The sequence below is a fragment of the Festucalex cinctus genome, chromosome 14 (assembly GCF_051991245.1).
Source record: "Festucalex cinctus isolate MCC-2025b chromosome 14, RoL_Fcin_1.0, whole genome shotgun sequence".
NCBI lineage: Eukaryota > Metazoa > Chordata > Actinopteri > Syngnathiformes > Syngnathidae > Festucalex > Festucalex cinctus.
The window spans coordinates 18,118,774-18,141,692 of record NC_135424.1 but is presented as its reverse complement, the minus strand read 5'-3'; the positions used below and the strand labels follow the sequence as shown (position 1 = coordinate 18,141,692).

Sequence of the window (22,919 nt, the reverse complement as noted above, 5' to 3'; positions counted from 1 at the left end):
GCATATTTTAGTCATTGATACAGTAATTTCATAATAATTCATAGAACAGAGTTAAAATTAGTGCTGTCAAAGTTCGTGTTAACTTATTGATTAATCACAAAAAACATTGCATAAATCATATATTAACGCAGATTAATCACACTATTAATTTTGACCACAGATTTTCCTTTAGTTTGACAGCAGATGGTTATGTTAAAGATAGCACAGGTTGTGTTTGAAATATAACCACGCATTAAAGCAAACCATTTAATAAATGTTTGCGTATGACATTCAGAATATTTGTTCATGTCAAACTACTGGCGTCATTTTGTTTTTCATTTTAAATTCTGCAAGTAATTAACTGATTAGAAAAAGGTTTAGGGTTAGGGTTAGGGTTAGGAGGATGCAATGCAAGTATGCAGTGGATCAAAAAAATGTTGAAGACAGCCTTATAACATTAAGTGTCGAAAGAATTAACATATAACAGGTGCCCTTCAATTTTGGTGGGCTATAAATATTGATTAAAAAAGCCTTATTATTATTATTATTATTATTATTATTATTATTATTATTATTATATAATTTATTATTATATAATTAATTATTATATAATTAAAAGGATGTATTGTACTGTAAAAAAAAAAAAAAAAAAAGAGTGTGATATTGATTTGTGTTTAAGTCATTTTTCTGCCACGAGATGGCATAATTGCATTTGTAAGACGGGGACAGCTCAGTGCATTTTTCTTTTCATATTAAGAGCTATCTATTGTTTAAAATTAAGTAACTTGTGAAATTCTGCACATATTTAAATTGCAAAATACAAAATCTGTCTGCTATGTTGCTATGTTGGTCAATAAATGCGCATTAAAAAAATTTGTGCCGTTAAATGATCTTTAAATTAACCTCTTGTTAAAACAAAAGTTACTTACTTCTTAGGTCTTCGTCTTGGGCTGCGTTAAACCAATGAAGAAGTATGAAACACAGGCATCTTAAGACACAAGGCATGGATGTTACTTTGTAACCCATAGTGTAGCAGCACTAATTCCAGTTGCACCTGTTGAGAAAGGGGAAAACATCTTAATAAGGTCTTTCCCAATGGTCACTTTATAAGCCATCTTTTTAACTCATTCACTCCCAGCCATTTTCACAGAAGCAATCCTGTTCGCTCCCGGCTGTTTTCCTGGATTTTGACTGATTTTGCAAGGCCCACAGAATATTGTGTTCTATTGCTATAAAAGCATGGAACCTCTCAAAAAAAAGATTAAAGTTTCTTCTTTCATCATGAAAAAAAAGTATATTTCTATCTGTTTCCGTTGTGCAGCATTAGAATATAACTAAGTTTAATCCATCTTCACAAATCTATTTAGAATTGTGAGTAATTGAGCTTTTTTTTTTTCCAACATGGCCCTGGTTGATCTCCATTGCTATTCTGCCACCTGCTGGCCATTTGTGTAATAACTACCATTTCTGCAAGCATTATCTGCAGTTGAGAGGCTGCATCAAAGCCTTTTTATGCTCTAGTATAAAAGAAAACAAAAAAAACGTATAAATACGTCTTTGGGACACTTAAAACATTAAAAAAACAAACGTATTTACACGTTATTGGGAGAAAATGAGTTTAAGCTCTCTGTCCTGTTGTAAGTTACGGATGTCATGAGAGTTGAAGTCTACCCGTTAATCTGGCTCCTCCGGATGTAGTATCACAACTTCAAAATCCACCATCCTGCTTTTTTTTTTTTTTTTTTTTTTTAACAGGTACAGTATTTCTGTTTCCCAGTTTGTCGTGTCATTAGTTTCCATATGACAGCAATACAGTATGTACTACATTGTGGAAGTACCTTTCCCAGCGCTGTTATCATGCACGGAAATTACAATCATTTCTCTGCCAGCCGGCTATCAGAAAGTCTGGAAGTGAATTCGATTCAACTCTCTTCTTTGCCGATGACTTCAGTTCAGACCCACATCAATCCTGTTTCTCAGCTCTCAACGCCTTAGCGCACTAAAGCATTTTTCCTTTCTGACGTTATCCAGCACATCCTCACATGACACTGTCAACTGTACTAAATGAATGGTCTATTGAACCTCGAAACCACAATTACCCTTGAACTAGTGCTCACTGTTTCCTGTGGGATTATCAGTTCATCCTTTAAATCTGAGAACACACTTCATCCAAGATTTATAAATAATTCCCTAATAAATTTGTTGCCAATACTTGTCCTAAACATTTTCCAAAATGTTAGGTGTTTTTTCCCTCCTGTTTAGCATTCCGGTATTCAAATAAAACATCTTTAGTGGTATGATGAAATTGTCTGCAGGTCTCCCTACGCTTGCCGGGTTTTTCAGAGGGCACCCAATCTTAATCCCACATTCAAACAACATGCAAAGTGGACACAGGAAGGCCGGAACACAGATTCAAACCTAAAATATTAACCACTCACCCTTTTGCCAACTTATTCACGGCAGAACTATTCTTCTTGTTTTTACTGTGAAGCGACTTGTAATTGTGTACATAGTGGCTAACATTTAGACTCAGCTTCATATCTAAGGGTAAGTCAGAGTCTACACTCAAATAACGGAATGTCAGAGGCTGCAGCAGGACACATAGAAAATGCACTGATGCACCATTTGGCTAGGAAGGAATTGTGAAAGTAGCTTGCTGATTTCTGACAACGTCAGGCCTTCTACAACCATCTTCATTTTACTCTAAATCTGTTTGCGTTTTACTATAAGAATCCCAAAGGCTCTGTAGTCAACACTTATGCAACCATTTCCCAATACAATTTCTGCTGAAATGATTTTTCAGCAGTGCACGCCTACACCCTCTGCTCTAGGCTGTTAATGTCATCTGAATCTTTCTTTTTTTTTCATATTTGAATGGAAACCAGATGAAAAAACATCTTAAAACGTGTCCAAACATACAGTAGTTTAAAGTGATCCTTAAAAAAAAAAAATCAATCAATCAATTTTGTATCAAATTAAACTTATAAGCCTTGTCTTGGTCCAAGGTAATCATTTAGCATCACGCAAGTGACATGAAGTATCTCACAAGCATGCATATTGATCAAAAATATTCCATTACAGTACATTACCTGTTGCTTATGCTGATTTGGCAAAGTTGGCACACTAATACTTGGCCTCTTTTGATACCTAAAATCTAGAAATGGTGTCTATTTTGAGTGTAATTTGTTGAGATCAAGCACAGTAGTTGTCTCGCTGTCATCGGGGAAACAAGCTTATAGTGTCTTATTCGCACCAATCTAAAATGTATATGCAGTATGCATGTTCACGGATTTTAGGTAGAAACTCACATAAGCACAGGGAGAGCATACAAACTTCATAGACTGAAGTTTAAAACCTTCTATCTGTGAGACAGGAGTGCTAACAAAATACACCATTACCAAATATGCAATGCAAATAAGCTGTTTTTGCCATTCTAATGACTTTGCTCCATTAATGTTTTCTCAATCACTGGCTCAAACTCCACTTATATTACCACATTTTAAAATGTAGTTTAAATCTCATGTTTCAAGGACAATAAACCTTAAGCCAGACCTGTGATCACTCTGTGTTTTCCGCATTTCTTATACCACATTTTGACATCATAATTACATGATTATGGCATTTAGCTACTAAGCGGAGTGTCTCTGAAATGCAGGAAATTACTGCAGGAGTTCTACATGAACCTAATAGAGCACTTGTCAAAAAATATATATATATATTGTAACGATTATCGGCCGGTTGTAACTTTTTGCAACCTCAGTTCCAAAGGAATTGAGCTCCTGTGGCCTGAACATGCCACTGTGGGGGGTGGGGAGCACAAGAACATCCCCCACAAACAGACAAATGCTCTGATTGACACGCGCACGCGCACACACACACAAATCAGGACTGTAAAAGCCTTCTTAGAAACTTGACTTTCTTATTTTGCAACAGAACAATGAATTATGAAATGTTATGTTTGCCATTTGTGAAATGTTGACTCCATGAAATGTCATGAAAATGTTCCATTGCAGTGGCAGATTCTCCACTAAACTTTCATGTGTATGCACGTTTTAACAGTGTAAGCTAGGTAACATTTCATTTGAGGTATTCAATTGTACGTGTTGCATTGATTGAATTCTGACCTTAGAATTTCAACAAACATGGGATCCAGATTCAATCTGATTAGTCTCTACCAAAACCTTCTCTAAGCTGGTAACTTTCCACTGTGGTCTCACCGGCCCCCCTGGTGTGGAGGCCGCCGCCTTCCCAATTTAAAAGCACACTCCCTGCGTGCTGCTCTCTCTCTTCCGCCTCTTCTCCGCTGCTCTTTGGCTCCCGCTTCTTCGCTGCTCCTTGGCTCCTTCCTGGTCTCCATCGGCGCGGCTGCCAGACAAAGGGCTAGCCCAGCTAGCTTAACCTCCAGCACACGGCAACGCACAGAAGCCATCGCGTGTAGCGACAGGCGCAGCGAAACACGCTGCTTTTGGTCCCTGCACAAGGCTCAAACGGATGGTGCCTTTCCAGGCACACTAGGCCTCAAACCAAAAAGGGCCCGTCCCAGCCAGCAGGTTGACCCCGTGACGCTCAGTTGGCCAGCCGGACGACCTGTCTCTCCCTCTCCTGAACTGAACCTTCTTCATCCCTTCTTCAAACGAGCTTGGCGAGTCTCCATCCAGGGTCCTGCTTCTCAGACCAACCCCATCTGTAAGTGCAACTTTGCAGGCCTTTGCCCTAGTACAAATTGGTGCAAACTAGGTTGATTGTGGGTCCCATGTTGGTTTGATTTAAGAAGTCTATCACCTTGGTTAAGACCGTTTCTCTTTTCTTCTTTTCTTCTCCTTTGATTATTTTTTTTATTATTTTAGTTCTCGTTTCATTTCCTATCATAGTAGTTAGTTTTGCTTCTTGAAATTCTAAGTAGATTATCCCACCTAGGTTAGAGAATAAACGTGCACAAAACTCAACCCCTGGTTTACTGTGTGTGTGTTTCAACAATTTATAGTGACCTCTAAGCTGAACAAAGAACTCACAAAATTGTAGTAAGGGCACAACCTTCATTTTAATGACTGATTCAACGAGGTTCTCATCTGTTATCCTGATAAAATTATCAAAAAGAGATGTGGTGCTCCGCAGGCAAGCTCAACTTAATTTAAATATTAAGTTTGAGTCTCCTTCAATTAATGAGCCAATTGATTATTAATTTAATAATTAACAATTGTTGATTTAATAATTAATTGGACCGATTTCCCTTACATAATGGTGCCCCTTTGGTGAGGCCAATTTATGTTACATATTTTGTGAAACACACACATGTAACAATCCAAAAACAGCTTAGTGCAGCGTGTTCTTCTGGGAAAATTTCAGCTCGTTTCCATAGCAACCTAACTACAACTTTATGCCAGAGCCAATCCGCTGTATAAAAGCAGTGTATTTGAAGCGCTAAATAACAGTCTAACGACTAGTTATTGAGAAGAGAATGAATTTGTCGACTATGTGAATGTTACACACACCAAAGTGGAAGAGTAACGATCACATTTTTTCTATTGCATGCAAAACTTTTTAGGCCTGGGAATGTTTTTTCTAACTCGTCACGAATTCTGATTGGGTTAAAAATATATTCCAAACCTCACGTGGCGCAATCAGCTTAGCTACCTGATTACGTTACAAGCCTTTAGGCTGAGGAAATAGTCTAGTGCACGAAATTCTGCATTCAGACCACCATTTGAGTCACAGCACACTTCTCAAGGTGTTAAGTTGACTCCCTTTTGTCGGGCTTAGCGTAAGGCACATGGTGCTAAAACTGCTAGCCTTTTGTGTAAAACACACGTGTTAAGATCCGCCATCTTTGGAGGCGTATCCTTAACTTAACTGGGATTCAGGTAACCACCCCTTGAAACCAGTCGACCAATAAACTAATTTGAGGGGCGGGCCCAACGGCCAGACTTCCAAGTCGCTCCTCATTTGGCTGGGGCCCCCAAGAGGATCACATCTCACCACGTGACCCCCCACTGAGAGCCCAGTCTCTGCCAAATTGTAGCATTGAAACACTAGTAATATAGTTTGCTTAAATTGTTGGAATTAGATGTCCATCTGATTAACACTTATAGTCTACTGTTTGCTTAATATTCATATTGCTACACGGCCAGCTGCCAAACTACAGCCAGTATAGTTGACTCCTGCCTTCTCGCAACACGTGTGAAGAGGGACACATCACAGCCCCCCTCCCCCCCGTGAGCCCACTGTCTGCCTTCTTCAACATCGCATTCAAAGCACTTTATAATTTAAATAATCAAGTTACCGTGATTTGAAACTAATCGAGGGATTTAAATTACTACTGTACCGTCCTAATCTATGATTCTTACTGGATTTAAGACAATTTAACATCACGTGTCTTCGCCACTCTTAAACGTTACATTATAATATTTTTCCTACTCCTGTTTCACCAAGTGTTAACACTGAGTTTAGGATTAATATTTTTGTACGTTTTGCACTTTTTAATCTTCATTAATTCCGTCGTGTTTAATGAATTAACACCGTCTTACAGGAAGTAGTAGTTTTCTCTTTCCCCTCGACGCGAGTCCTTAGTATCGCGATATAAACCCGTGGGAATTAAAACGTTTCTGTGGTTTCCGCTCCTTGATTTATTTAAATTATAATTATTAGTGTCTTCTTGATAATTCGGCGTCAGTGCCGCGCATAACAACACGCGCGATTATCCGTAAGGAGTGAATTTAACGTGTTTGACAGATTGACAGCTGGCGACACACGCACGCGCAACTTCCGGTGACGTGCCACTTATTGACAAAGTTTACGTTAGCGGCGTCTTGCTAACAACTTTGCTTGCCAAGTGCTACGATTTTAAAACTTGTGCAAGGTATTTAAATACTCGTTTTAAGACACATTCTGTGTCACTTACGAGCGACGGAGTTGTTTTGTCTATGCGGTAAAGTCATAAAACTTTATTGATCGAACAAAAGTACGACTCTATACTACACACAGGAGCCTCGTTGCGTTTGAAACGCCGACGGCGTCCTCCTGTGGCTATTCACGGTACCGCAGTCGAGGAACTTTTGCCAACAAAATTAAAACGCTTGATAACTTTAATTATTGACTAACCAAAGAGTTTGTTTAAATAATTAACTACCGTTTTCAAGTACTTAATTTTGTTTTAATTAAAAGCAACACTCAACTAGTAGTGTATAGCTTTTCTCGTTGTAGTAAAAGTGTTTACCCAATTTTTAGGCACTTTTGGAAACCTCTATTGAATTAAATGTAATTTTAATTTAATGTGACTGTCCTTAGTAGACTTTTGTTTCCTAAAACCTGTAACCTCAAACGTATGCTGTGGTTAATAGTAATTTAACAGACTAAATTGCTTAACACAATACTTTGTTGAGGGTCCTCAATTATTTAATGCATTGCCATTTAAAATAATTGGTAACATATTTGGATACCATCCTTTAATCTGTGCCTTAAGAATTTTGGTAAAACATTTTGAATCAACTAATTGGGCCCAAAAAGCCAATCTTTAAGCATTAAGCATTTCCAGCATTGTCTAATTGGCTAACAATTAGTCCTTCCAAATTGAGTAAAGTGAGCTTACGCATATCTTTGATATCATAACGCTACTTTTAACAATGGATGCTTTGGAAAATGCCCTTGCGACCGTGACTAACAATCTCATTCCAGGCTATGCCGACGCGACAGCCAGCGCTAGCGCAGAGATTCTTGACACCAACATTGCGCAACTCGTTTGCGACGCTCAACAAGGGTCGTTAACCCACGAAGATATGGCACAAATCCTCAGCCGACTAATGGTGAATTTAGTGGCTAGGTGGAAATTGAGTGACCATGAACTCGAACAAGTGAAAAGCGTTCTGACAGCAGAACAGCAAATTCACGCCCAAGTTAGCAGCAAGCTAACAGAGTTGGAAGCATGGTTGCATGAATCTGACCGCGTGAACTTGGGAAACCAAGTTACAAAATTGACACAGGAACTTAAAGTGAGTACACAAACTGCCCGCACGCATGAACAAAATTGGCATAATGCCACATCTGAAATTCGTGAGCTAAAAGAATGCATTGCAGAACTATCAAATCAGCACACTGAAGCCCATTGGATTGATCTCCAAACTGAGCATGAATTTGACAAGTACTTGCTAGCTCTCGCGAATGATGAAATTGCGGAATTAACTCAAAAGATTAGACTTTTGAAAAATGAACGCATTGAAGGAAAAAGGCAGACGTTTCGCTTGAAATCTCAGTTGATGGCAATGGAAGAAAAACTCCGGCGATTGCAGCATCCATCCTTCAACACTGGCCGGGATGACGAGTCATCCCGGGCTGAATCAAAATTGCAGCAAGTCCCACAAGGTAACACCAGGTGTCCATTGACACCGTCCCAAACCACTGCTTTGGAGGTCCCCGTTCAGGACCTGTCTCAGGTGAACTCTCCTTTGCATTTTGATCCACTTGTGGTGCACGCACCTGTTCCTTTTTCAGACGCTGCCACGTTGTCTGATGTGCTGCAGACTTCCTCTGCAAATCTTGGACCTGCTTCTCAGCCACCTGTGCCACTTCCGGTTCCCACTCGCTCCATGGCAAGCACTTCTCCAATTGCCGCTCAACACACGCGGGGGCCCCCTCCCTCTGCAGTGTCACTGAGAGGAGCAAGCTCACCTGTCTCTGTGCTTCCACCAAGAAGCACACTTCTTGTTTCGGCACCCCCGCTAGGCGCCACGCCTTCTTGTGCGTCTCCAGTTGCTGCCAACCTTCCTTCTCCTGCTCAACAAGCAGATGCTTCTTCACCTCATCATGTGGCGCAACCAGGCATGTCTACAAAAGAGTTAGACACGATTGCCAAGCACATTCAGAAATTTCAGCCAAAACAAGATTGCTCTGATAACACTTCTGTGTACCTCAAAGACCTTGATTTTCATTTGAGGAGATTCCCACAGGCAACAACGGAAGACAAGATTTACCTCATGAAATTGACGTCCACTCGAGAAGTGAGTGATTGGATCGACCGCCAGCCGATCCACATCTTGAATGATTATCGAGCACTATGTCACGCATTGTCTCGTGAATTTGATGGCCCAGTATCAGCAATGAGCTTTCTTGCTGCCTGGTCAGTAAAACAAGGCCGAAAGGAATCACCCAGCCTGTATTATAGTCGCCTGCGCAAGGCATACTTTGGGCATCGTAACGAACCCAACATGGAAGAACAGGTAGAATTCAAAACACTATTTTTGAACAACCTCCACCCAAACACAAGCCGCCTCTTGGGTGTGACAACTTGTCCTCGCACGCTAAGTAGCCTAGAGCTACGTGAACTTGCATCCAAGGCCTTTGTGTTTTTACGCGAAAACGCTGCTAAATCAGTGGAATCCTCTGTTTACCATGTTGCAGGTGGTTCAGACGAGGTCGAACGACAGTCCGAATCACAGCAAAGCGACGATGACATCGCCGCTTCCCCATCAAATCCTGCACAACGGCCTCAAAATGGTTCTCATCAGCAGCACCAGTACGGCCGCAGTGCACCTGCGCGGTTGAGTCATAGCTCCAGCCGTGGTTGTGAACGGGAGAAACCCTTTGCGAAAACAAAACCTCGCAAAAAGAAACCTCCCCGCACAAATAGCCCTCAGGAGCCCCCATCCACGTCAGGTGACTCCTCAATTGACAGCAGCATCTGGACAAAAGTTCTTGATGGGCTGCGCAAATTGTCCAACGACAGTCAGCCGACAGCCATCAATGAGCCAGAGGTGTCGGACAACACCGTTCTTTCAGTCCAACTGGATCCAGCACCTTCTTTGCCTTCTGCCAGTGCACCTGTTACCGAGTCGAATCAACCATTCAAACAGCTCTTAGGTAACCTCAAGATTAAAGGTGCATCACGTAAGTTCTATTTGAGGACGACACTTGAACAAACATTAGACTATGACGCTTTGGTTGATCCTGGCGCTGACATTACAGTAATGTCCAACACGCTCTTCAACCAACTTCAAGCCATGCTGAAGAACAGTGGCCGGACGCTCCGCGTCAACCACTGCTCATTGGAGATCGGTGCATTTGCACTGACTAACACCCATCTGGACTCCATGGCAACGTTACACTGGACGATTGGACCACACAAATTGGTCCACCCTGTGTACGTGTCTGCGGTGGAATCAGTCCCGCTCCTCATTGGTCAAGATCTGCTGGGCCGCTTCAAGCCCCTGATAGATTACGACCGACGCAAAATCTGGTCACAGGTGCGGCAGCCTCTGCCTGCAGCACCGCTGACCAAAACTGCCAATTGTTATGCGGTAAGCCTAACAGAGACTTCTTGTGAACCTGTTCTGAGGGTACAAAACTCACACCAGGACTCTCACCCAACTCAAGGGGGGACCATGCCTGTTGTCCCCGAGATGCCCTCAGGAGGTCACCTTCGCAACACCAGCTCTCCCCTCGGCCAAGTTGAACGTCCCACTCAGGGTGTGCAACTCTGCCACCTTACGGAACGCGACTTGGATTGCACCTCTGAGCTATGCATGACACAAATTGAGGCCGTTGTCCTCACTTTTGAAGCAAACCATTCAGCTTCACCGCGGACTTTGAACTTGAAATCGCACTTGAAATTGTCACCGAACAACCCAAACAACACAGTGGGTGCTCTTTGCAATCTGCTTGGCGCGTTGTGCCTATTTCTGAGCAATTTGTTACCCACCCTGCCCACCCTTGCAATGCAGATGGTGCGCGCCACTGCCCTGCCATTCACTGCCCCCGCTTTCGCGCCTGCAGTACTTCTTTTGGGCCACACGTTGTCAGCCTTTGTGCTCAACAACACTTATCTGATTTCAATGAACTTGCAGTCCATTGTTCTTCTCTTGCTTTTGCTCATTGTGTGGCTCACCGCCGCCGCGTGCCTTCCTCGTTCGCCTGTCGACGGCTCACTTGTTCATGCCAAGACATTCGCTTTTAGTGGTCACCTTTTGCTTCCTGTCATGGGCTTTCTTCTTGCTCCTCCGTGGACCGCACGTCTCTGCTGTTCGTGGCTCCACGTAGCCGAAGGGGGGGTCATGACATCATACGCCCATGACATGACACATAGCTGTCAAAGGGAGGTCATCACAACAAGACTGGACCAGCCAGTCAGGTCCAACCTCCATGACCTCACTTCCTTGGTTACAATTGAGGGACGAACCTCGCCCATCTTTGTTGACCATCATCAGCAGGTACAAGATACACTTGTGATTCTTCCTGTGGTTCATCCTCAAGATGACTTGGAGCTTTTGGCTCCCACCCATCAGGCACCTATGGGTGCATTTGCCTTTCCAACTGATGCAGGACTCAAACGGTCCCTTTCCAAACAGTGGTTTCAGACACCCTGGCGCCTAATGGCTAACACATTTTTGCTGCTGTTGTGTATGAATGCGCTAACGACATATTTAAAGTGGCTAGGGCCAAACCTAACCGCCATAACGCCATTGAATAGCCAATTAAATTTGTGCTTCACCCATTCGCACACCTGCACTCATACGTATGACACCATGTGCATAAACAAACTTCCTAGAAAGTGTACAGTGACTCAAATGATCTTCAGCAGACTCCCCAAACGACTAAAGCGATTGGTAAGAAATGTGCTTTTAGCTACTGCTTTTATTAGCTTCTTATTTAAAATAAGAACCTTAACTGTTAACGCTGTTAGTCCAAACACCGTTAACTTTAAAATGGCAAAACACGCGAGTCACGACCGAGATTCCTTTTGCCTAACAACGCGTAGCAAACAAATTACCAATCTACCGTCTCCCGACAAAACAACCAAAAGGACTACGCTGGTCCTCAATCTGCCTAGCATCACGCTAAGCTGAACCAAACTAACCACGAGACAGTTTGTTTCTTCTCGGTGTCCCAACCAGAGCACGCTCACACGCAAGGTGTGACCGCGCTGAGACTTGACATGCTGCACTAATCTGTTTGATACATCAACAGCTCAGTTGTGAGAACGTCTTCTCGGCCTGCATGCTCCCTTAATACAGCTTTCTTTTGCCCTAGGAAGATCCAAAGTCATAGTAAGAACCGAAAGTGCCCCCTTTCAGTCACATTGACATGACATTCCTACACAGGCCTTTAGACAACTATTGGACTTCTATTTTTCACTCTCGTGTTCTTCTCCTGTTGCGTCTGTTACTTTCCCCTTCCACTCTATACACGACACGTTGTGTAGACCTAGAGGGAAAGATAACATCATAGCCAACTGCCGAGTCTAGCTTTAGCAAAGGGAGGGGAGGGGTGGGTTTGCACCAACTTTGTACTCTGGTAACTGCATTGTTGTGCTTCACCTGTCCACCTGCCGATGCCACGTCTAGAAGTGCCGACCGAAACGTTCTGTCGAAGAACGTTTCCATCGCCAAAGGGAGGATCTGTAACGATTATCGGCCGGTTGTAACTTTTTGCAACCTCAGTTCCAAAGGAATTGAGCTCCTGTGGCCTGAACATGCCACTGTGGGGGGTGGGGAGCACAAGAACATCCCCCACAAACAGACAAATGCTCTGATTGACACGCGCACGCGCACACACACACAAATCAGGACTGTAAAAGCCTTCTTAGAAACTTGACTTTCTTATTTTGCAACAGAACAATGAATTATGAAATGTTATGTTTGCCATTTGTGAAATGTTGACTCCATGAAATGTCATGAAAATGTTCCATTGCAGTGGCAGATTCTCCACTAAACTTTCATGTGTATGCACGTTTTAACAGTGTAAGCTAGGTAACATTTCATTTGAGGTATTCAATTGTACGTGTTGCATTGATTGAATTCTGACCTTAGAATTTCAACAAACATGGGATCCAGATTCAATCTGATTAGTCTCTACCAAAACCTTCTCTAAGCTGGTAACTTTCCACTGTGGTCTCACCGGCCCCCCTGGTGTGGAGGCCGCCGCCTTCCCAATTTAAAAGCACACTCCCTGCGTGCTGCTCTCTCTCTTCCGCCTCTTCTCCGCTGCTCTTTGGCTCCCGCTTCTTCGCTGCTCCTTGGCTCCTTCCTGGTCTCCATCGGCGCGGCTGCCAGACAAAGGGCTAGCCCAGCTAGCTTAACCTCCAGCACACGGCAACGCACAGAAGCCATCGCGTGTAGCGACAGGCGCAGCGAAACACGCTGCTTTTGGTCCCTGCACAAGGCTCAAACGGATGGTGCCTTTCCAGGCACACTAGGCCTCAAACCAAAAAGGGCCCGTCCCAGCCAGCAGGTTGACCCCGTGACGCTCAGTTGGCCAGCCGGACGACCTGTCTCTCCCTCTCCTGAACTGAACCTTCTTCATCCCTTCTTCAAACGAGCTTGGCGAGTCTCCATCCAGGGTCCTGCTTCTCAGACCAACCCCATCTGTAAGTGCAACTTTGCAGGCCTTTGCCCTAGTACAAATTGGTGCAAACTAGGTTGATTGTGGGTCCCATGTTGGTTTGATTTAAGAAGTCTATCACCTTGGTTAAGACCGTTTCTCTTTTCTTCTTTTCTTCTCCTTTGATTATTTTTTTTATTATTTTAGTTCTCGTTTCATTTCCTATCATAGTAGTTAGTTTTGCTTCTTGAAATTCTAAGTAGATTATCCCACCTAGGTTAGAGAATAAACGTGCACAAAACTCAACCCCTGGTTTACTGTGTGTGTGTTTCAACAATTTATAGTGACCTCTAAGCTGAACAAAGAACTCACAAAATTGTAGTAAGGGCACAACCTTCATTTTAATGACTGATTCAACGAGGTTCTCATCTGTTATCCTGATAAAATTATCAAAAAGAGATGTGGTGCTCCGCAGGCAAGCTCAACTTAATTTAAATATTAAGTTTGAGTCTCCTTCAATTAATGAGCCAATTGATTATTAATTTAATAATTAACAATTGTTGATTTAATAATTAATTGGACCGATTTCCCTTACAATATATATATATATATTCAAGCATTCAACAAATAATGCTTAAAAATGTGTGATACAGTAAAAATATTGGCATTGCCCTTCAACATCACTCAGCTGTAATTACGCAAGACTCAATTTCAACTTCACTGCGTATGCTACGAACAACATTGAACATAATGTGGTTTCATTTTGACGTCCAAACGCATGAAATTGGAGCTGCAATGTAATACGCAAGCTGATGAATGAGTTGCATGTGAGCCGACAGCAGACATTCGATCATCGAAGTCGTTTCTGCGGTCTCCCTATTAGATGACAGCTTCAAACATGTGGAAGAGAGAAACTGCTGACATGCTTAAAGGAAGCAGTTGCAAATGAGGAACAGATATTCTGCAATGTACTGTAAAAGGCGGGACTTCTGGAACAGGTCCCGTTTGCATATAAATGGCAATAGTGTAAATCTCATTTCAGACATGTCACATCAAGATCAAGTAAACAGTAGCTGAGATTTCACCCTTAGCCTTGAGAGTTGATCCATTTCTGTTCAAGCAAAGGAGGGGTTGCAGAATTAACATGACTCCGTTTTTCCACAATGTTCACTCAGTACTGAAGAGACACACTTGAACATGCTTCAACTGGTTGTGAAAGCCATTTTATTCTGAATTTTCCCCACTAGAGATTTGGGGGAGACTGCTGGAAAACCCCCTCGTTGGCAAGGTGCAGCCTGGACGACTTTCCCCTCCGATGACTTTCTCCAAATGCAGTGTTTCTACACCTCTGCTCAAACCACATGGAATTCATTTACACCGTCGGACAGTTAAATTCTCAACTCTCCACCAGTTCCAAACACATGTAGGTCTGCTTCATGATGAGCGAGTGTATCTTACGTACAGCAAAGAAGAGGCTCGTGCGCTTGTGCTGCGTTACATTTCATTAAAATGTATACCTACAGCGAAACAAACATTTGGATTGTTTTGGGGGCCAAACTACCTTGCTTTGGTCTGAAAATGACCTAATGAAATCCAAACTTGGGTTCCATTCAAATGTCGAAGAAGAAATTCCAGCAATGACTGCAACATCTACTTAGTCATCCCTTTGAAAAGTCTACTGTAAATCACTATTTAACATCCAGCTGGTCCAGAATTATTTTTGGGAGTAATAACAGTTTGTCACATTTGAAATGATATCACAGTGGAACCTCTAAAATGAAAGACAATCCGTTCTGTGACGATGCGGTTGACTTCCAAGTTGTTCAAACTGTCAGCAAACATTTCAAATCATATTTTAACATCTTCAACTGTCACAAAACTCAGTCAGGCGAGACCCAAATGAGGATACGTGCTATAGAAAATGAATGGGTGGATGATAAATTGAAGGGCTGTAAGATATTCATTCATTCATTCATTCATTCATTCATTCATTCATTCATTCATTCATTCATCCATTCATTCATTCATTCATTTTCAATCACTTATCCTGTCGCGCTTAATCAGTTATGTTTTGACTAAGCTGAAGTTTGCTGCCATCTCCTGTGACCTGCATGGCCATCCATCCATCCATCCATCCATCCATCCATCCATCCATCCATCCATCCATCCATCCATCCATCCATCCATCCATCCATCCATCCATCCATCCATCCATCCATTTTCTTGACCTCTTAATCCTCACAAGGGTCGCAGATATACATATTCCGATGTAAGAAGACTTGTTGAACGCACGGATGTGTAATTGTATTTATGGTTTGTGATTTTTGTGAAATTGTGGAATAAACAAATAAACAAGGGTGCTGGAGCCTATCTCAGCTGGCTCTGGGTAGTAGGCGGGGTACACCCATGACTGGTTGCCAGCCAATCGCAAGGCACACAGAGACAACCAACCAACCACACTCACACACACACCTAGGGACAATTCAGAGCCCCCAATTAACCCGCCATGCATGTCTTTGGAATGTGAGAGGAGACCGGAGTCCCCAATGCAAACTCCACCCATGCAAACTCCACCCAGGAAGGCCGGAGCCTGGACTCGAACCTGAGTCCTCAGAACTGTGAGGCGGACGTGCTAACCGGTCACTCACCGTGCCGCCCTCTGCATGGCCATTCAAACTTCAAATTTTGCTAGATTTTTTTTTTAGTCCTATTTTACAAGATAAATACATAAATTCCGAACCGTACCATTTTTGCCACTTGGGAGATGTAACTGTAGACCAGTGCTTCTCAATTATTTTCTGTCATGCACCCCCTAGGAAGAAGAAAACATATCACCCCCCCCCCCCCCCCCCCCCCCACACACACACGACTATAATATAAATCTAAAAAAATATATGTAATTATCTCCGTCTAGCTCTCCGCCTGTCTTCTCATCCCTGTTAAATAGTTTTTATGGTGTCACTTGAGGGTCTGCTACACTTCGTGCCTACACTTCATACTCGTACTCTGTGCCGTGTGCAAAAACCCCTACACCACTGAGCAAATGCTCCCTGCGCACACTCAATGAGCCAATGAGCGCCACTGCCCCCGAATGTAGTGGAGGTGCAATTGCACTTTATTGTAAGACAGTAAAAAAAAAAAAAAATCGAAAAAGCATGTTCCCCGAGGTCAAACGCGCCCTCCCTTGACGAAGCCTCGCGCCCCATTATTTGAGAAACACTGCTGTAGACTAAGTCTAAAAAATGACTGCAGTGTAGTGTGAGATGTATTTACAGTGGGCTTTGCACGAACAGGATTTCTTTTTTTTTTTTTTTTTGGACTATTACGATCAGCGATCAACGTTTGGAGAAGATGCAGCAATAAAACAATACAAAAGAAAAATTTGAATTTACAGTCGACCGTTTGTGCGGGATCAATGGCGTTATTAATCAATCGGGCAAATTAAGACATTCCATCACTGATTTTGAATAAAATGGTAAATATCGGCCGATCCCGATCCAGATGATCAGATCGGTGTAAATTCTAACATACAGTTTATATGGCCTACTGTAATGCAACATTTGAACTATTAGGCCCAGAAGAGTTGTATTCACTTAGTACTGTATCTGTATTTTGAGTAGTAATAACCAAAGCTTAAATCCACTTGCCCTACTGAGCTTACAAAGCATGTATCTGAAGTAAATTTGGCAAAAGAAAACCATTCTATTCCAAAATCAACAACTTCTGTTGCTGAACCGCGGCCAAGATCATGGAGATTTACTGCTGCCAAATTCTTCAAGCAACAAAGGAGGAAAGCCAGCTTATGTTAGTCATTCTCCTTTGAGATCTACACAACTTCCAGAAGTATATATATATATATATATATATATATATATATATATATATATATATATATATATATACATATATATATATATATATATATATACATACATATATATATATATATATATATTTGAAAAGGTGAATGAAGAAATCCAATCCAAAAATTAGATTATTGATAGCAGGAAAAAAAATAATAATAATGCAGATAATTCCATGCATTTTTGAGCTGCATATACAAGGTGCTGATAACTGCACTTAATGACTCAAATCAAAAGTGACATTTTGTTAGCCACAATACAATTCAATAACACTGACAACTTTTGCATTAGTATGTGTAAACACAAAACAGCCTGCACTGATTCCTTTGACACATGCACCATGCATATAAAAACTCCCCAAATACAGGTGTCAGTGCATCCCAAATGTCTGCAAGATGTTACCTGTTAGCGTTCCAAGAAATAGTGGGAATTCCTGTTAATCCTTCTCATTAAGAGAGATGAGCGATCATTACTGTTCCCAGTCCAGGATTGTCAGAAAGTGCATGAAGAAACGCAGGTTTTGTCTCGTGAATGAACGAAGGCCCTCCCTCAGTCGCCTGTGCTTCTGTCCTTCTTCTTCCTGCTCTCCACCCCCCTCACCCCACACTCTCGCTGGCATAGCGCCAGCCTCAATTACCACGGGTGGAAAGAGAAGGCGATAAGGAGAGCATGAAATTGTACAACAGACAGCCCATCTCTGACTGTCCAGAAGGAAAATAATAGTAATGAGAGCAGTCTCCTTCCAAGTGTTGTGGGTTTGGAACTGCGGTTTGCTGAGGGCATAACCAGAGAACATGGACATTTCTCGAAGACAAGCATGAGATCAACCCACAATTTGGAGTCTTTTTGCTGAATTGCACATACATTGATCAGCATAAATGACAAACAATAATTTATCCATATGCTTTGATTAGCAAGCTTTTGTTGTTTTCCACGCAAAAGTCTTTAAAGGCATTAAAATATATTCCTTCGTAATTCATTGGTACTAAGTACTGTACTACTACTAATGGATGTACTCATTAGTGCTGACTGCATTGGCACAATGGACCTGATTTAAATACTGTTATAATTGGGATTTGAGTTACTGGGTCATAGGTGACTGTTTTGGGTTGGGTCATTGTGTTCTGGATATACAGTATTATGCTTATGCAGTTACTATGGATTTTATGGCTGTATTCAGCTTATAAAGTTATTTACTATGTCCCCTATGATGAATTATTATGCTGATGAAGGTCAGGGTGTCATTATGTTATGGATGTATTATGCTTATGCAGTTACTATGGATGTTATGGATGTATTATGCTTATACAGTTAGTTACTATGTCACTTATAATGATTTATTATGCTTACGGAGGTCATGACAACACATTTGTTGCGCTGCATCATGCATAGCCTACATCCATGGATATGGATGTATTCTTCTTATGCAGTTACTATGGATTTTATGGATGTGCTTATACAGTTATTAATTATGTCCCCTATGATAAGTTATTATGTTGATGAAGGTCAGGGTGTCATTATGTTATGGGCGTATTATGCTTATGCAGTTACTATGGATGTTATGGTTGTATTGTGCTTATGCAGTTAATTATGGATGCTGTGGATGTATTACGCTTATAAAGTTAGTTACTATGTTACCTTTAATGAGTTATATTATGCTGATGAAGGTCATTATGTTGTGAATATATTATGCTTATGCAGTTACTATGGATGTTATGGATGTATTATGCTTACACAGTTAGTTACTATGTCACCTTTGATGAGTTATTATGCCGATGAAGGTCATTGTGTTATGGGTGTATTATGCTTATGCAGTTACTATGGATGTTATTGATCTATTATGCTTACAGTTACCATGTCCCTTTTATGATGTATTATGCTTATGAAGGTCAGGGGATCATGGTGTTATGTATTATGTATATGCAGTTACTGTTTATTCAGTTACTATGTTTATACTTATGGAGTTGCTATGTCGCTTATGATGATAATGTGATCATGATGTTTAGCCATATTAGCAACGCTGTTTGCCAAGTTTTATGCAGTTACTATATTCCTTATGATGATAATGTGGTCAGCTGCTATGCAGGTGCTATGGTTCAATATTAGTCTCTCTAGTCACTCTTAATTTTTTAGATCGGCCTTTATTCTGCCTGAGCAGGCTGAGATTTCTTCCATGCAAGTTGTCTTCCTTGTGTTGTGCATCCAGCACTGCCAGCTGTGGTTACTTTGTACTTTTGAGTTCTGCATCCAGCCCGATCAAGGTTCTTAGTCAAGTTTTCGCCATCAAGTGCTTTCTTCGAGGCCATCTTAATCCAGCCCTGCTCTGTGTTGTTGCTTTGTATTTGTATTGTTATAATTCCACACCTCGCTCAACAAATACATTATCATGATGGGTGTAATATGGGAAAGAATTGCAATGCATCGCTTAAATGCCATTTCAATCTGTAAAATCAATTTTCTTGCAAGGGTAATTGATGTCAAAGACCCTCTGGCTTTTTTTACTTTGGCTGGATTTGCAAGTGACACAATTCAGATTTTTGTGGAGCACTGATATGGGTCATGGCAGTGTAAAGAGGAAAAAATGGTATCCAAGAACTGTATCAGATATCTGCCAAAACGACAGCACCATAAACGGACAGATGGGCTCGACTATGTCAATTCGAGCCTGATGTCATGGCAATGAACCAATCGAGAACGTATATAGTCTGAGGAAAGTTAAATACAGTCTCAATATGGTACATCATGCATTAGTACATGCTGCCAACATTGGCCAAAGTAGAGTATTGCTGAGGTCAGCTAAATTTTAACATATTAGGGGAAGAGGTCTGCTCAGCAGTGTGTAATATTTGTAGTAGTTGTTAGTTTACTTCGGTGTTGTTCCTGTGCAATGTTGACACTCGTGTATTTGTTCACATGCATTCTGGGAGGAATCGGCTACAATTATTGGATCTAAATGTGCTTCTTGGGTAAAAACGGTGAGCAAAGTATTGCAACTTATTGCATCATAATTGAAAAGAATAATACATACAGTGCTTTGGAACTATATTAAATCTATTGCATTGCAGTCAGCAGTCTATCGAGATGTGTATCACATCAGTCTATACTGCTATAGTCTGCTATAGTCTATATTTGTATTTATTTATTTCTGCCAAAAACTAAACAGTACTGTAAAGATTAAACAGTTTTCACTATGTACATCGAAGTGGCTTTCAGTTAGTAAAAGCCATTGTATAACATACTTTATAAAGCCTGAAGCATGAAATGTATGAGAGAAAATTTTGATGATTTGTAAATACAGTGGTTTTGGTCCTATTGAACAAAAAAACAACAACAGAACAAAAAAAAACCTTCCACATATGACTTTTGATTTGTGTCATTATTGATACACCCAGTCTCAATGCTTTAAATTTGGACATTTATAACTGTCAAAAATATTATAAGAATAATAAACAGACATATTAAACATATTAGCATTTCCAACAATCTGAAAGAAAATTTCCCAAATTTCCCACTATTAATAAGGATAGTTGCCTCTCCTTTCTCAATTGGTGTGATCTTGCAGGGTCACCGGAAAAGCCATCAGCTGGGTGATACTGCCCTCTAATGGATTATCTGTGCAATGCATGTGTCAGATCATATACGTCAGGGTTTAAATGGGGGAAAAAAACAGGTCACATCAAACTTTGTCCTGTGCCAAGACGAGGTGCTGGTGGTTGCCCAGCGTGTCCTGGTTGACCCTGAGTGTCAGCAGTCTCCAGTGGATTTCACAGGCAAATGCTGAGTGGGGGTGTGTAGCGTAGGAGTGTCCGATATGCTGATGAAATATGCAGACATTCTGATGCCGTGTAATCATTTCTTTATAAGACTGCAGGCTTCTGGTTTGTGACCTAATACAACACATTTCAAGGGTGTGCTATGATGTTAATTCTTAGTTCAAAAGGCCAGTCAGTCAGACAGACACTGTAGATCACTGTTGGCATTACTCACCTCAGTTTAGTGTGGTCAGCTTTCCGATTCAAACCAGCACTGCGGGAAACGGCAAAAACCCTGCCTCTTTGAACGCATCAGTTGGAACGAGACGATAACAAACAACAATGGAGAATGAGGTCCTCGTAAATTTATTTCTTGGTATGTGGCTGTTGGCCATGGTAGAGACACTTCTGCCAATAATCAAAAAATATTAAATATGGGGTCCCACGGGAGTCCATATTGAGAGCACTTCTATTTTTTTCTCTATATCAGTGACTTTTTAACTCTTCTTAAGGCATTTTTCTATAAATGTTCCATTGTTGCAGTGATAATAAATCAGTTTGTATATCACCAATATGGTGTCAGTTTGGCACGGAGGTCCTGATACCAGTGGAAAAGAGAGAATACCGAGTAGCAGTGCTGCGTCATCTAGTTCCTGGCAGGAGAAAAGGGGCCTTTGAGAAATAAATTGTTATGGTTTACGCTAAACCTCTTTCTGTGATCCACATTGTGCGCAACGCTGAACACTGAACGATGACTGAGAGTTTGATGAAATAAAACGGAACAACATGAAGTGGAGGATGACGGCTGAAGTCAACGAGATGCCGAGGAAACAAACGTGAGCCAGGAAAAGCCTCAGAGAGGAGTCTTGAGTCATTCAGAAGTCCCAGTGGGGTCCCCATTGCTCCATTAGATGTGGGGAAAGTAATTAATTTTTCATAGAAATACTGTAGTGATTGAAGCAGTTTTTTAGAATCCCCAAGCAAGCAAAACCTGCTGCCAAGGCCTAGTTTATTGCAAAGCGCTCAGATAAACATTGCGACTTATACCCAAAAGGAAAATGTGGGCTCCTTTCCAATCAAGCATCAGTTTTTTTTTTCTTTTTTTCTTTTTATGGGGTGGCTACAAAGGCAGCATTGGGACACAATCAAGCCAGGAATTTAAACAGTCGTATGCTTGAAGTCACAACCGTTTGTAACATTCTCCACATGGGGATCTGTTTCTGTTAGTGTAATTACAATCATCACTGCCGTAGCTTCTAAAGACAATATATATTATCTACTGTATTGTTGACAGCTAAATTCATGCCGTTGCCATTTAAGTCAAACAAAATGTTGGGAAGTCAAATGGCACGTGGTAACGAGAGAGAGAGAGAGAGAGAGAGAGAGAGAGAGAGAGAGAGAGAGAGAGAGAGAGAGAGAGAGAGAGAGAGAGAGAGAGAGAGAGAGAGAGAGAGAGAAATTTGGTCCAGGTTGGGAGAAATAATATTTTAATTACTAGTATTAGACTACTTCTAATTAAATTGCTCTTACAATGTGTGACGTTGGAGGTTTACTAGAGAAAATGTGTGGACAGCTGTAGCAAAGGTGGTCCCTCTGCATGTTTACTTTACAAATTTAAAAACTACTGGTGCCTGTAGGTGTTCTAAGGTTCAGGGGCAAGATTAATGTAGCACAATTTTCCTGTCAGTGTTGCCAACTCCTCAGTAAGGAAAGTAGCTATTGGCTGTCCTAAAAGTCGCTAAATGACATTATAGACTAATTTGCATAATTGGCGATAGTTGCTTTTAACAAAAAACAAAACAAAAAAAGCAGTCGCCAAGAGGCTTTGACAAGGTGCCAGGTTTAGCAGGAAAGTGGCCAAGTTGGCAACAGTTTTCCATATAGAAATTTGAATCTCCAGAACAAACTCAAATAATGTATTAGCTAAGAATAAATCTGAAATAATCAAATTGTATGTGATAATTTCAGTACTAAGATTGCTGTGATTAGCTCACATGGTAAATAAATATCAGTCTGATCA

At 41.3% G+C, this 22,919-nt stretch overlaps 1 protein-coding gene across 1 annotated transcript in view; it reads right to left on the bottom strand.

Annotated features, from left to right (window-relative positions):
• The window catches only part of col21a1 (collagen, type XXI, alpha 1), a 35,059-nt gene extending 17,397 nt beyond the window's left edge, over positions 1 to 17,662 (bottom strand). The window contains exons 1-2 of the mRNA XM_077495511.1: positions 17,550 to 17,662; positions 909 to 1,033 (exon numbers count right to left, since the gene is read on the bottom strand). Of these exons, the coding sequence (XP_077351637.1) occupies positions 909 to 1,005 (97 nt within the window). The 5' untranslated portion in view covers positions 1,006 to 1,033; positions 17,550 to 17,662. The remainder of the gene's footprint in view (positions 1 to 908; positions 1,034 to 17,549) is intronic.
• Between the last annotated feature and the right edge of the window lie 5,257 nt (positions 17,663 to 22,919).